Below are 15,817 nucleotides of genomic sequence, written 5' to 3'. Positions count from 1 at the left end.
TGCCAGTTCCTCTCTGCGGAATAGCCGTACCACCTTGGGGTCATCCCCTTCTGCAGCCTGTGCAGCTTTCTCTGCAATGGGCTGTGCAGTACCATCCACTGCTGCCTTCCCGGCCCCCGTCAGGGGCTCCTCGGCGGACTCCGTATCATCCTCAGGGGAATCCTCGGGATCCGATTCCTGCGGCACCCCCCTGGGAGGCCGCTTCCCCCGGGACGCACCGTGGGCGATCTCCGCGCCCTTCCTGGACTTCTTTTTCCGTGGAGGGGACCCGTGGTCGGCCGCACGCGAGCCATTCCCCCGGATGCGCTTGCTGCGCTTGTATTTGAGAACTTTGCGCAGCAACAGCGCAAAATCCTCAGAAAAATCACCAGAATCCGAAGAATCACTCTCGGAAGCCTCCCGGGACCGAAGCCCCTCCGAGGGAACCTCCCCCGCCGCGACACGCTGTGGGGAAAGCGCAGGAGGAAAGGAAGAGGCCCCCACCGTTTCCCGCGAAATTTCCCGGCCGGTGGCCAAGATGGCCGCCACTCCCGCACTAACCGGGAAAAGATCCTGAGGCCTGTCAGCGGAGCTACCACCGCGCGACGGCGAACGCGCGACCCGGGAACGAGCCCCCCGCGGCGCTGCCGAGGATCCCTCATCACCCGGGACGCAAGCTGAACAAAGGCTGTCCCTTGAAAGACGCGCGCGCGCCGAGCCACAGGCCCTGCACTGTGCAGCACGCGGCATGCCGGCGAAAACGCGGGAGAAAACGGGGCCGCGGCGAAAAAATTACCTCAAAAATTAAAAAATTAAAAATAAACAAGAAGCGCAATTCGGCGACCTCCCCCCTGCCAATGACGCCCCCCCACCGAGAAAAACGGAGCGGCGACGCCAGGTAACAGAGAGCCGCAAAAACAAAAGTAAAAACTTTTTTTTTTTTTTTTTTTTTAACAAACAAAAACGCTGTCCCTGGTTCTGAAAAGCCCTTATTCCTGCAGGGGTGAGTGAACCAGGCTCCCTGGTGTCACCCCTGACGCTGCCACTAGCTTAGCCGGGTCCTCAACCCTGGCAGCGGCCTCAACCGGGGGAGGGTAGTCCCCTCAGGACCTCTCAACTCCCCTGGGAGGCAGGGCACCCGGGACTAAGAGATTAAAAGAAAAAAACCCCAATTTGGTATATAAACAACTAAGCCTAATAGAAAGCCTAGCCCAAAAAATTCAAACCTGACTAACACCAACACCAGAATCAGGTCAGGCAGGGCTGTGACTGGACCTGCACCATCTACTGGAGACAGAGTAAGACTGAGGGGCTGTGACTGGCACAGGGGCTTATATATGGCTCTGCCCACAAGTTTTAATCTGTCTCCATCTACTGGTGCGGAGTCACAACCCAGGTGTCCTGGACTGATCCTGGTACGTACAGGGAAATGATTTTTTTTTTGTTTAATTGTTCAGAAATTTATAATTCATTGGGGTTTTTTACAATGTTTGGTATTCAGCTTTGGTACAGATTAATAATGAGAAACTGCAGGGGGCATCAGCATAGTTAAAGCAGTGGCAGTTTTACTTTCTCTGTCTCCGCTGCTGGCACGGATGTATGAACCCCAGGAGTCTGGACTGATCCTTGGTACTACAGGAACGAAAATTATCAGGTAAGAACCACATTTTCTTATATCTACAATGAATATGCACGAGATAAAATTTGTATGCTGTGGAAGCACTGCATGCAAATTTTTCGCATGAATATTCATTGTGGATATCCTGAAAACCCAGGGAACTGCTCTTGTCAACCAGCTAAGGATTTTTTTTTGGTTTGGTTTACCCATAGGTTTCCTTCTGCTCCTGTGGACTCCTAGCTTATTCTTATGTCCTCCTATTTAGCCCAGCCATGACAGTGACAAGCCTGTTGCACAGAGGCACAGAGTGGCTGCTTTTTGCAAACTGGTGCAAGTGTGCTCTTGAGAGAACATTTTCCTGATGAGCAATAACTGGGGTTCCCTTTCCACCAGGGGCTGCTAAGGCTGCATCCTTGGCCAGCCTGAGTAGTAGAAGCCCTGACCTCACGTATGTTAGTGCTGTCACAAGGCCAGTCCCAGCTGCTGCTTTTGACACAGTATCAATGAGGAGTGAAATTCATAGGGTAAAACTGAAGGGGAGGAGGGGAACAAAGATTATTTTTAAGCCTTTCTGATTCACAAGGGAAAAAAAATTGTTTATACTCTCTCATCCATCTGTTGCTGTAGATTTTAATTTTGTGCTGATTGTGGTACAGTGCCACTTCAACCATTCTAGACATTGCAGGAGCAAGCCTGAATGTACAAAATACTAGAATACAAGGAGAAAAAGACAGCACACGTGTGAAATCAGCACTTTTGATTCTTCTTTTAAATGGATTTGTAATAAGGACTAGTTACATAAAATGTTGATCTTTCCAAAACTTTTTATTGGAGTTGAGTGTTTTTACTGTTTTTCTGTTTTAATACATAGCTTTTAAAAAGCAGCAATGTTTAATTGTAACAATGTAAGATGACAAGTTTTCTGGGACTAATATTTGAAGTATTTGTACTACAGCTGTAGTGTTACCGAACAGGGGGACGGCTAAGGTTCATAGCCCTCAACTTTTCAACAGAAATAACCACTCTGCGCCGTGGACCTCATGGCTTCCTAAGCATGACAGTGGCAGCAGGCCTGTTTAATCCTGGGGGAATTCTGCTCTACTGCGGAGCACAGAATTTGCGCAGAATTTCCTCCCATGTGCAGAAAATAGAAGAGGAGACCCCGATATGCCGCAAAGGCCTGGGCGCTCCGCTCGTGGCAAAGATGGAAGGCCCCGGAGAGAGAGAGAGTGAGTGTGTGGAGAAGGGATAGGGGTGTGAGAGAGGGGAGGGGGTATGGGGAGGGGTGTAAGAGGGGAGGGTGAGAGAGCATGGGAGGTAAGAGCTTGGGAATGCTGGAGTGTGGGTTTCAGAGAGAGGGAGCTTATATGAGGAGATTGTGAAGGAGTGTGTGTGTGTGAGAGATTGGGAGCTCGTGTGTATGAAAAAGGGATTGTGTGTATGTGAGGGTGCTAGCCTGTGTGAAGGGGTGCGTGAGAGAGAGAGACATAGGTAGCCTGTGTGAGGATGTATGTGTGAGAGAGGGAGCTTATGTGGGTGTGTATGCAAGAGAGAGGGCTCTGAGGGGGGATGTGTGTGTGCGAGAGAGTGAGGGAGCCTGTATGAGGGTGTGTATGTGTACTATAAGAGAGGGAGGGGCAGAGGGAGCCTGTGTGAGGGGCAGTACTGAGAATGGGATCAAACTCTGGGACTGGCAATAGAGTGGAAGGGGTTGAGCCTAGAGGTGGAGGGGAGAGATACTGGCAGCTGGAGGAGTTGGGGCCTGAGAGGGCAAAGTGGCCAGGGGAGTAGGGAGAGCGAGTGGAAGGGACACTTACAGTGAATTTCTAGGGAAATTCTATTCAAAATATTTAAAATTTTGCATCTTTAATAACTTTTTTCTGTATTCATTTAAAATATAATTACTTACAGGCCGATTCAGTAAAGTCCGCGGGAGAGCGGACGAACCGGCCCCTCGCCAGTGCGCGCGATTCAGTATTCAAATGAGGTGGTGCGGTAGAAACAGGGAAAAGGAGGCGCTAGGGACACTAGCGCGTCCAAGGCGCCTCCTTTTAGCCCGGAGCAGTGGCTGTCAGTGGGGTTTGACAGCCGACGCTCAATTTTGCCGGCGTCTGTTCTCGAGCCTGCTGACAGCCACGGGCTTGGAAAGCGGATGCTGGCAAAATTGAGTGTCCGGTTTTCGGCCCGACAGCCGCGGGCCGAATTCAAAAAATTTTTTTTTTAAACTTTTTTTACTCTTCGGGATCTCACTCTTCGGGACCTCCGACTAGTCGGAGGTCCCGAAGAGTAAAAAAATTAAAAAAAAATAAATTTGAATTCGGCCCGCGGCTGTCGGACCGAAAACCGGACACTCAGTTTTGCCGGCATGATATTAAGTCGGAGGGTGCACAGAAAAGCAGTTTTTACTGCTTTTCTGTGCACTTTCCCGGTGCCGGAAGAAATTAGCGCCGACCTTTGGGTCGGCGCTAATTTCTGAAAGTAAAATGTGCGGCTTGGCTGCACATTTTACTTTCTGTATCCCACGCGCATACCTAATAGGGCCATCAACATGCATTTGCATGTTGAGAGCACTATTAGGTGCCGCGGGTTGGACGCGCGTTTTCCTCCCCTTACTGAATTAAGGGGTAAGGGAAAACGCGTCTCCAATAGCAGGCTAACAGTGCGCTCCATCGGAGTGCACTGTACTGTATCGGCCTGTTAGACTGTCATGTAAATTGTTACTTTGACCAATATAAAGTTTGCAGAATTTTAAGTTTTGGTGCGCAGAATTTTAAATTTTTTTGTGCAGAATTCCCCCAGGAGTACCTGTTGTAAGGAAGTCTAAATGGGGTGTGGGCTCTGAGTTCCCATGCTAATTGCCTGCGGCTGCTGCCACTGCATTTAGGGAGCCATGAGGTGAGGTTAGTTCAGTACTGTTCATGCAGGAAGAGGGCTGTGGAAATCAAAGTCCAAATAGAGGGAGTGAGGGGAGAACAGGGAAGCCATGAGGGGTGTGGGAGGGGGAACAGTAGCCATGAGGTCAGGGGACTGGATAGAACAATGAGTTCCAGTCTTTAGGGAGAGAACATGGTGATGTTGAGGGCATGATGCCAAACACCAGTTTTGGCTCTTTTATTTTTACAAAGATTCCAGTACCTTTGTGAAGTTTTTCTTTGTTTTTCTAGGGGCAAAGGAGTTTGTTCTTACTGTACTGCACCCTACAGTTGAAGAGAAAAGTTTGGCGAATATTTTTATGCTGAGTCCCAGCTTTCTACAGAAGACCAGTATAAAAGTAAATATCAAGTAATATAAGGTAATATCAGGTATTGGACAACATAATTGATAACTGAACTATAGATTATGAATTTGTATCAATTTACCAGAGATTACATAAAGATGTTGAGACACTGCACTTATTCCTTCCTTGGCTTCCCAATATCCTGGGGACTGAGTCTGGCCGGGTCACATTGCTGTAAACTCTTCTGTGACAGATGATTACTGTATAACCACATCTCACAGTATATCAGTAGTAGTATATAAACTACATGGGGCTCTTGCACTACAGAAGTTAAAAGCCACATACAGTATACTTGGTGTTCCTCTGTTGGTGAAAGTCATTATAAAACAAACTATTTTTGTGGTGTCTATGTGTGTGACTGATTGACTAAATGACATTTTCCTAGCGTGTAGCCAGATGGACCTAGGACCAGTGGGTTATGTGCTCTTCTGCTAGCAGATGGGAGACTAAGTCAGATTTCAAAGCTGATGTCACGCTAGATATACCCCTGTGGTGACCTCAGCTCCTCAGTTACTCTCCGTCTCCTAGCAGATGCGGACGCTATCCCCATTAGCGAAATTGCAGCACAAAGAAGAAATTCTAACCTTCACTTTAAAGAGGATTGAGCCCCGCTCTCCTGCGGTGATACCTAAGGGTCCCTCCCCCAGTTGAGAATTCCTGAGGTGAAGTTCGAGATCCCTCGGAGGTGTGACTTGGTCTAGTAGCTGACTCCTGGCATGGATTTAGCCACTAAAGCGGCTGAAATGCAGCGGGTGCATAGCAGAGTGCGGTGGTGAAGGCTAAAGCACTCTTCCCCTCCCCCCCCCCCCCCCCCCCGCAGCTGGAGACCGACCCTGCACGCGGCCAGTAGGTGCCAAGACAAGGTAAGCAGGAAACTTTTTAACCTAAGGTCTTCGGGCTCTGCGTGCCATACAGACTCCATTTTCCATCTGGCGAGGTAAATAGGGGAGCACCGATCGGTTTGAGCAGCCTTGGTTGGGCTAGGCCCCATTTTGGCGCCATGATCCAGACACGTGAAGACCCTTGGCGGCGCCATCTTGCGTGGGGGCGGCTTCGGCGCCATCTTCCCCTTCTTCGACTGTCTGTATGCGCGGGGCAGGCCGGGCTGTCTGTGTGCCCAACTTGCGCATCTATATCAGATGTGCGCGCGTAGCCACGCGCACATCTGCCTGCATGCATAATCGTGCACATGCATAACTGCGCTTATACCCGTGTGTGCAAAACAGCATTCATATCGAGGTGCATTATCTGGGCGATTATACACAGAGGCAATGGCACCAGTGGCAAAGAAGCTCAAACGGCACTCCCATTGCACAGCCTGCCACATCAGAGCCACACAGCCTGAACTGGAGTCCTGCCTGTGTCAACACTACAATGAAGCCCAGGGAGGACTAGAGTCTCAAAAGTGTTCAAAGCCTGGTCCTTCAGAGGATGGGTCCGGAACTACCTCATCTGACAGCACCCCGAACCTAAGCAATTCCAAAATGGCATCATCCCCATGAGAGGGCATTTCACCCCCTCCCCCTGGGGCTAATATGGATCCAGGGGCCTTCTCCTTGTTGGAATTTTTCAGGGACTACAAGCCTTCGTTCAGGCAGCCCCGGCGGCAACCTGGGTGGAACCCCAGCCAGGGGCACCTGACCCGGCCCTGCTCGGGTGCCTCGAGACATGACTCGCCTCACCAAGAATTTCCCTGGCAGGGACCCAGACACCGCCAATGACAATGGTGGCTCACTGGAGGAAGGGGAAATCCCTCTAGGCCTGGAACCATATAGAACCATGCTTCACTTCTTCCAGAGGGATGAATTGCCAGCCCTTGTCTCCCAGACTATGAAGACTCTGGGGATTCCAGGCACGGACCCTATGGTGGAACCAATGAAGAACCCCATCTTGGTGTCCCTTCGTAAGGCCTCATGCTACTTCCCAATGCTGGAAGCCATCCAGGAACTGTTTGACCTGGAATGCGATGCCCCAGAAGCAAACTTTAAAGGAGGTCAGGCCTTGGAAGCCTTGTACCGTCTAGAACCAATGACCAAGGAATGCCTGCATTTTCCGAAAGTGGACGCCATGGTCTGCGCCGTCTCGAAGCGAACAACCATTCCCATTGAGGGAGGGGCGACATTGAAGAATGTACTGGTGGCATGCTCCTGCTTGCTCCTCTCGAGAGAGGCAGATAAATTCCGGACCGTATTCCGGAGAAGCGATTGAACCTGCCACAGTCATCCTGATGGACGCAAGCTCAGACAGGGTGCGTACCTCAGCCAGAGGAGTAGCCTCAGTAGTGTCGGCCAAAAGGCAGTTATGGTTGCGGAACTGGTCTGCAGACGCGACTTCTAAGGTGAATCTCACAAGAATACCCTTTAAGGGATCTCTCCTATTCTGAAGCGAATTGGAGAAACTAGCCAGCACGTGGGGCGAATCTCCAGTGCCTCAGCTAAGGGAAGACAGAGGAAAAAGATCCCAGCATCCTTCTCCCAGAAGAGCTAGGGGCAGAGGCTCCCAACGCTTTCGACCCTATAGAAATTCATCGTTCCAGGCACCTCGTCCCTCCAGGAGGTCCCAGTCCTTTCGGAACCGACAACCCAAGAGTAATAGGTCCGGGGGCAGGTTCAATCCGAGCTTCCCAATGAGAATGGGCCGACCCATCCACAGGAAGAGGAAATAGGGGGTAAACTCTCCCTTTTCTACCAACGATGGGTCGAGATCATGTCTGACAAATGGGTACTAAACATCATTTAAGAAGGTTACTCTGGAGTTTCACAGCATCCCTCGGGACAAATTTATATCACCCTGCCACTCCCACCTCAAGAGACTGGCAGTGGAATCCACTCTCATAAGACTACTCAGTCTGAAGGCTATTATTTATTTATTTATTTATTTAAGTTTTTTTATATACCAACATTCAAGACAGTAGTCCCATCATGCTGGTTCACAAGAAACAGGGGTGCAATAAACTTTACAATTTGAACAATGGTGCAGAAAAGCAGTTACATGTAACAGGGAATCAATAACTAGGAGTAAGAAGGAAAATGAAGATCAAATAATTATATATATATATATATATATATAATAACATTATATAACTCCGGTACCAACACCCCAGCAAAATACTGGGAATTATTCCATCTATTTTATCGTTCCTAAGAAAGAGGGGTCATTCCAACCCATCCTGGACCTCAAGAACGTCAACAGTCATCTGCGGATACTACACTTCTGCATGGAGACTCTCTCTGCTCCGTAATGGCAGTACAACCAGGAGAGTTCCTAACCTCCCTGGACCTCTCCGAAGCCTATCTTCACATCCCAGTCCATCAAGACCACCAGCATTTTCTATATTTTTTGCAGTACTGGGCCACCATTACCAGTTCCGGGCGCTACCCTTTGGCCTGGCAACCGCCCCCAGAACATTCTCCAAAATTATGGTAGTCATGGTGGCAACACTGAGGAAGGAAGGGATCTTACTACACCCTTACTTGGACATCTGGCTGATCTGGGCGAAGTCTTCGGAAGAGAGCCTTCAGGTGACCAGCAGAGTCAAGACCCTCCTTCAGGAACTCGGTTGGGTCATGAACACCGCCGAGCAGTGTGCAGCCCTCTCAGTGCTTAGAGTACCTGGAGGCCCGTTTCAACACCAAACAGAACAAGGTCTTCCTCACTCCTCCTCCGAGGAGGAAACTGATGGAACAAGTATGACGATTAATGACCACTACGCGCCCCAAGGTATGGGACTACCTTCAGGTCCTCTGACTCATGACATCAACTCTGGAGGTAGTACCCTGAGCAAGGGCTTACATGCAGCCACTCCAACGCTCCTTACTGTGACGCTGGAACCCACTGTCCCAAGACTACACGATTTGCCTCCACCTACCAGCAGAGGTATGTCCTCAGTTTCAGTGGTGGCTATAGAAAGACCACCTAAGCAGAGGAGTAAGCCTATCGCCACCGAACTGGATCATGCTCACCACAGATGCGAGCCTCCGAGGGTGGGAGACAATGGACCAAGGAAGAGGCAGAATGGAACATAAACCGCCTGGAAGCTCGAGCAGTCAGACTAGCATGCCTATAGTTCCAACTACAGGCTCCAAGGGTAAGTGATTCGAGTGATGTTGGTTAATGCCACAACGGTTGCCTACATCAACTGACAGGGAGGAGCCAACAGGTGTCTCTGGAGATAGACCCCCTCATGGCATGGGTGGAAGTAAACCTACAAGGGATCTCGGCCTCCCACATCACTGGGAAAGACAACGTTTCAGCAGACTTCCTCAGCAGAAAAAGCCTGGACCTGGGAGAGTGGGCTCTGTCTTCCAGAGGCTTCCAACTGATAGTAAATTGCTGGGGCTTCCCGACCATGGATCTACTGGCAACATCTCACAATGCCCAAGTTCCCCGGTTCTTCAGCTGCAGACGAGAGCAGCACTCCCAAGAGATCGAAGCCCTTGACCAAACCTGGCCAGAGGAGGACTTACTATATGCCTTTCCCCCATGGCCCCTACTGGGCAAGATCATTCGCAAGATAGAGCACCAACGAGGAATTTTCCTAATAGTGGCCCCGGATTGGCCCAGATGACAGTGGTATGCATCATGCAAAGACTCCTTGCGGGGAATCCTCTGTGCCTCCCTCCACACAGGGACCTTCTCCAGCAGGGCCCAATCCTTCACGAATATCCATCTCTATTCTCTCTTACGGTCTGGCCCTTGAGAGGATTCGCTTGAAGAAGCGCGGTTACTCGAAGGCGGAAGTTCTCAACATCTCTGGCATACATATGGATCTGAAGAATATTCGAGGCCTGGTGTGAGGGTCGCGGGGCACCCTCGCGAATGGCCAAGATCTCCATGATTCTGGAATTTCTACAGGACGGTATGAAGAAAGGGTTGTCACTCAACTCCCTCAAGGTTCAGGTAGCAGCCCTCTCCTGCTTCAGAGCTGAAGTAAATGGAATCCGTCTGTCGGCACACCCGGACTTGGCCCGTTTCCTAAAAGGGGTTAAGCAACTCTGACCACCCCTAAAGTAGCCGGTTCCCCTATGGAATCTCAACCTGGAATTGGACTTTCTAGCGTAGTCTGTCACTATGCCTCTTAACCTTGAAGACTGTTTTCTTGGTGGCAATATGCTTAGCCCTTCGCATCTCGGAACTGCAGGCACTATCCTGTCGGGAACCATTCCTTCGATTTACTCCAGGAACGATACAGCTTCGCACCATCCCCTCCTTCCTACCAAAAGTGGTCTTGGGTTTCCACTTGAATCAATCCATCTCCCTGCCATCTCCGGAGGGGCATAAGGACTTCTTCGCCATCTAAATGTCGACAGACTCCTGGTACGATACCCGGAACAATCAGAATCGATGCGCAAAACAGATCGCTTGTTTGTTCTCCACAGCGGGAAGAAACAAGGCAAAGCGGCCTCACGAGCAACCATAGCTTACTGGATCAAGGAAGTAATCAAGGCAGCCTACATAGAGGCAGGGAAGCCCTTACCTCTGCAGGTTAAGGCTAAATCTACTAGGGCCCAGGCAGTATCCTGGGCAGAAGCCAATCTCTGTTGCCCGCCAAGATCTGTCAAGCAGCGACATGGTCTTCCCGACACACTTCTCCAAGTTCTACCTCCTGGATGTCCAGGCCCAAGAAGACACAGCCTTCGCAAGGGCAGTGCTAAGTGGGCCACACGTAGCCTCCCACCCTGTCTGGGAGTAGCTTTTGTACATCCCACTGGTCCTGAGTCCATCTGGCTACACGCTAGGAAATGGAGAAAAACATAGGGAGATTTTGGTATACCTGGAAGAAGTACTGTCTCTGGAAAGAGAGTTTGGGTGGTCCTACATGAAACCATGTGAGGGTTTTTAATTCAGGAACTACCTCATCTGACAGCACCCCGTTTTCCTTAGTGTAGACAGATGAACTCAGCATCCCGCCCACGGCTGCCCAGGAGAAGTGCCAAGGAAGAGCCTGAAAAGTGAACCTCCATGCTTTACAAATACGGGTAAGCCGATGCCTACCCCCTGGTCCAGGGCACCTGCAATACGACTGGTAGCGGCGTTATGTTGGTTAAGTGCACTGGTGGTCTCCAGTTTGAATCAAGTTTGTTTTAGTTAACCAATATATGTCCACAATGGCTTTTTGAGGAGGATACTGTGGAGCTGAGGTCACCGCAGGGGTATATCGAGGGTGAAGTCAGCTTTGAAATCTGACTCCATCTCCCATCTGCTAGCAGAAAATCACATAACTCACTGGTCCTGAGTCCATCTGTTTACACTAAGGAAAACGAAATTATCATGTAAGTAATTTCTCCGATGATCACACTGCCCATTCTATTGTTTAAATTTCCTGTCTTCCACATTCTGGACATAGCCGAGGTGGTGGTCAGTCCTGAAGTGATGTTACTAGACAGTGAATGTCCTGTTATTTAATCTCAGTTCCAGGAAGAACACCTTAACAGGCCGATGCAAATTTGGCGTGCGAAAACGGGCGCTCATGATCGAGCGCTCGCTTTCTTAAAGCTTGCTCATCTACCTCTCCCAGGTGCACCTTGCAGTAGGGAAATGAGCCGCTGTGTTAAAAAGGAGGCTCTAAAAGTTGAGAGAATCTTCCGTCTGGCAGAAATCACGGCCCATCTTAGAAAAACATAGGGAGATTTCGGGATACCTGGAAGAAGTACTGTCTCTGGAAAGAGAGTTTGGGTGGTCCTACATGAAACCATGTGAGGGTTTTTAATTCACAGGGCTGGACTCCATCCTAAAATGTATATCTCTAGCGCATCCCATGACTATAATATATCTGTTATGATGTTTACCTCTCTATACTTCTGCTTTGAGGGAAGCGGTATGATATATCATCATTGTATTTCTCGCTTGGGATAAGGGGAGGGAGGGGTGGGGTATTTTGAGTTTTATATATATGTATATTTTGCCGTAACAAGACAAGGACACAGGACTATCTGTGTTATTCCTTCAATGCTCTTTATTGTTTTTTCTACATTTATACAAGTTTTAATGATGGATATCCATGATGTGTATATATTGTATACTGGGTCCTCATTTTCTGTAGTTTTTGCCTTCTTGTATTGTTGCAAATTTATTCAATGAAAACATAAAAAAGAGGCTCTAGGGGAAATTGTGTGTACCTAGCACCTCCTCTGTATCAAGGGCCCAGGAGAAGTGACTGTGCACAGTTTAGGAAACCTTTTTTTTTTAAAACCTTACTCCTTTTTTCAGTTCCTCTGACTTAATATTGCCATAATATTAAGTCGTAGGAACTACAGAAAAAGCAGTATTTCAGACTTAGCGCCTGCTCCTGGGCAGGTGTTAATTTTTGAGAGTAAATATGTGCACATCAGGCACACATTTATTTTTTACGTAAGTGGGTAATGGCAAATAGCTTCATCAACATGAATTTACACATGATGAGCTCTCTTAACTACTTGCTGGTTTGGATGTGCGTTTTGGACATGCTAATCCCCTTATTGCATAAGGGGTTATGAACATGCGTCCAGCTGTGGGTTAACCAGTGTGCTAGCCTGAGTGCACGGTATTGCATTGGCCTGAGATTTTGGCTTGTAGTGGTCTCCAGTTCAATTTTTGCATGCATATTTTTATTTATACCTTGTTGTCTCTTTATTGTGTATTTGAGGGTCTGTCTGTGTTCTGTGCGTGTGGCTGAGGTGAGGTATTTTGCTAGTATGTTTCTGTGTAGGGTTCTATAGCAGCCTGGCTTGTTCTGTTTTCCTAATAGGAGGTGTATTTGTGTTTTAGGGCCTGCTGTAATATTTGCAGTGTTGCCTTTTTTTAAAGGTAGAATTCAGTGCTGGCAGTTGGTACTGTTTTGGTTTGGGAGGTTTTCTATTTATAGGGCTTCTCCATGCCCCCCACAAGCATCCCACCTCTCTACCCCTGCTGGGGTTTGTGTGTGAAAGGGAACCTGCCTGGGCTATTTGTGTGTGTGTATCAATGGGATTCTGCCTGCATGTTAGGTTCCATATTAGGAGCTACCACCCAAGAAAGAGATCTAGGCGTCATAGTAGATAATACATTGAAATCGTCAGCTCAGTGTGCTGCAGCAGTCAAAAAAGCAAATAAAATGTTAGGAATTATTAGGAAGGGAATGGTTAATAAAACGGAAAATGTCATAATGCCTCTATATCGCTCCATGGTGAGACCACACCTTGAATACTGTGTACAATTCTGGTCGCCGTATCTCAAAAAAGATATAGTTGCAATGGAGAAGGTACAGAGAAGGGCAACCAAAATGATAAAGGGGATGGAACAGCTCCCCTATGAGGAAAGGCTGAAGAGGTTAGGGCTGTTCAGCTTGGAGAAGAGACGGCTGAGGGGGGATATCATAGAGGTCTTTAAGATCATGAGAGGTCTTGAACGAGTAGATGTGACTCGGTTATTTACACTTTCGAATAATAGAAGGACTAGGGGGCATTCCATGAAGTTAGCAAGTAGCACATTTAAGACTAATCGGAGAAAATTCTTTTTCACTCAACGCACAATAAATCTCTGGAATTTGTTGCCAGAGGATGTGGTTAGTGCAGTTAGTGTAGCTGGGTTCAAAAAAGGTTTGGATAAGTTCTTGGAAGAGAAGTCCATTAACTGCTATTAATCAAGTTTACTTAGGGAATAGTCACTGCTATTAATTGCATCAGTAGCATGGGATCTTCTAGGTGTTTGGGTAATTGCCAGGTTCTTGTGGCCTGGTTTGGCCTCTGTTGGAAACAGGATGCTGGGCTTGATGGACCCTTGGTCTGACCCAGCATGGCAATTTCTTATGTTCTTATGTTCTTATTGTGTGTGTGTGTGTGTGTGTGTGTGTGTGTGTGAAGAAATTTTGTTCTGCCCCACTAATCCAAGATAAGCTCAGGGTGACTGGAAATCAAAAGATTTCAGGTACGGAAAGTGGGGAATTTTTCCATCCTTATTAGTTTTAATTATTGAGTCCCTGATGTGTCTGCAATTTTGAAATATTTTATTGATGTTTAGAAAAATGTTAATGATCTCTTAATTATTGGATGATTTTCTATTCATTAGCTTATTGGAAATATTCTTATTAATATGGTTTTACTAGTTTTGGGTGAGGGGATCCAGAGGAGACAGAGGGAGTGAACAGGGGATTGCTGCGGGAGAGGTGAGTTGACCATGGAGGGGAGGCTGCCAAAGGTAGTATCTGCCCCAGGTGCTGCATACTTTAGGTACACCACTGCATGCATATGTCTATTTCAGGCATATTGATTGTGAATGTGATTCTCTAAATATTATTGTAAGCCTACAGTTTTAATTGAATTTAGAAAACTCCCCATGGCCGGCTTCTGATCAGTCAGTTTAAATCCCCGTAGTGGGTCGGACATGCAGTAGAGTGGCAGTGCTGAGGCTTTCTGTAGTGGTGTTTCTTTTTGTTTTTAGTTTGGGTTTTTTTTGTTTTTGTTTTTGTTTTCATGATGAGCATCATTCAGGAGTTGGTGCCTCCTTAAAAATAATGAAAGCTTGAAAACCTGGGAAAACACACAAGTGTTTCTTTTGCCTCGATTTCCCCCATTTTCTTTCCCTTTTAGGTGAAAAATGAGGCCTGTTTATGGGGGAAAGATATTTACTGACATTCTTGTCAGAAAGGTTAGCTGTTATCTCAGTGCTGCCACTGGTAGAACTGTTTACATTTTGTCAGTGGATATGACCTGATGTGAGTCATGCTCTAAAGCATCAAGTACTGGTGAATCTCAGTTTATCATGACATGCCTGAGTAAGTAGCAGTGCCTGAGACAAAGCAGCAGAATGACTTTAGCTCTTGGCACTATTATTTAAAGTATAACCTGCAGGATCTTAACCAGTTCACTGCTGAAATTGTTTACCATCTCTATGACTAATGGAAATATTTTCTTTCTAATGTCTTTTTACTCATAATCTGAGGGGGGTTGTTAATGTCCCCAAATTGGTCCGTTTTGTGCATACCAGGACAGGAATGAATGTCACTCTTAAGCATGTTAGGTATGGTCTACATATCTCAAATTTACTGCTGGCATTCTTTTAGTTCTTGCATTGTGCCAACGAGCGCCTCTGAGGTGCTTGATAGGTCTTCTCTGATAGTGTTCAAGCTCATGAAACCATTATGGGCAAGAATTTAGTGAAGGAATTTCTGATACCCACCCCTGTATATATCACTTATTCTCATTTTAACAATAAATCAGGTCTGTCATCACTGAGCAGCACCATCCAAAGGCATGAGAGAGGTTAGAATTAGTGCATCTTCTCGATTTATACAGTTTGTGGTATTTCACCAGTACTTTACTTAGCCATTATAAACATATCCTTGTCATCACAAAGTAATGTGGTTAGCCTGCCATGCATTTAGCAGTTTGTTGTAAAGATGCATAAACTGCCACACCTTCCATGAATGTATCAAAGTGAGCACTAAATAAAGCAGAATAAAGTTCTAGTTTAAAGTTATTCTGTTCTACCAATGTAGGTCATTATGAAGCCAATAAGTACGGGAGTAGACCACCAAAACTCAGTAGATGATATCGACCAGAAATTGCCATATTACAACTTAAGCTGCTTGGGGTAAGCTTTGGAATATAAGCCTTTTCAATGCTTTAATAAGAAGCTTCAGTTGCAACATAACACCAGATGACTATTTATTTCTTTTGCAGAGGAGTTGATAAACTGGGAAAATCATCATTGGAACACATCACCTACAGCCTCTTGGGAAGTGCTATGACACAGCAGCTAGCCTCTACAGCTGCGGGACTCCGCAGTGGGGCGCTTCTACTCACAGGAATAAAGGTAACTGAGATTTTTGGGGGGTTGTACCAACTAAAGATAATTTGCTTAGTACGGTCTAAACTAATATTTCAAGTGAAGACAGCATAAAATAATCATGTCTTTTTAGTTTGGATTATTTATGGGCCAGTAGATATAACAATTATCCCAAAATAGCATCAGCTAATAAGAGAAGC

General features: G+C 47.2%; 1 protein-coding gene across 1 annotated transcript in view; it reads left to right on the top strand.

Moving 5' to 3' along the window:
* The window catches only part of PEX1 (peroxisomal biogenesis factor 1), a 189,344-nt gene that overhangs the window by 54,673 nt on the left and 118,854 nt on the right, over positions 1-15,817 (top strand). Inside the window, exons 8-10 of the mRNA XM_029588869.1 lie at positions 4,762-4,868; positions 15,328-15,422; positions 15,512-15,644. Coding sequence (XP_029444729.1) covers positions 4,762-4,868; positions 15,328-15,422; positions 15,512-15,644 — 335 coding nt within the window. The remainder of the gene's footprint in view (positions 1-4,761; positions 4,869-15,327; positions 15,423-15,511; positions 15,645-15,817) is intronic.

Source organism: Rhinatrema bivittatum, chromosome 2, assembly GCF_901001135.1.
Source record: "Rhinatrema bivittatum chromosome 2, aRhiBiv1.1, whole genome shotgun sequence".
Taxonomy (NCBI): Eukaryota; Metazoa; Chordata; class Amphibia; order Gymnophiona; family Rhinatrematidae; genus Rhinatrema; species Rhinatrema bivittatum.
This window is presented reverse-complemented; position numbering and strand designations above follow the sequence as displayed.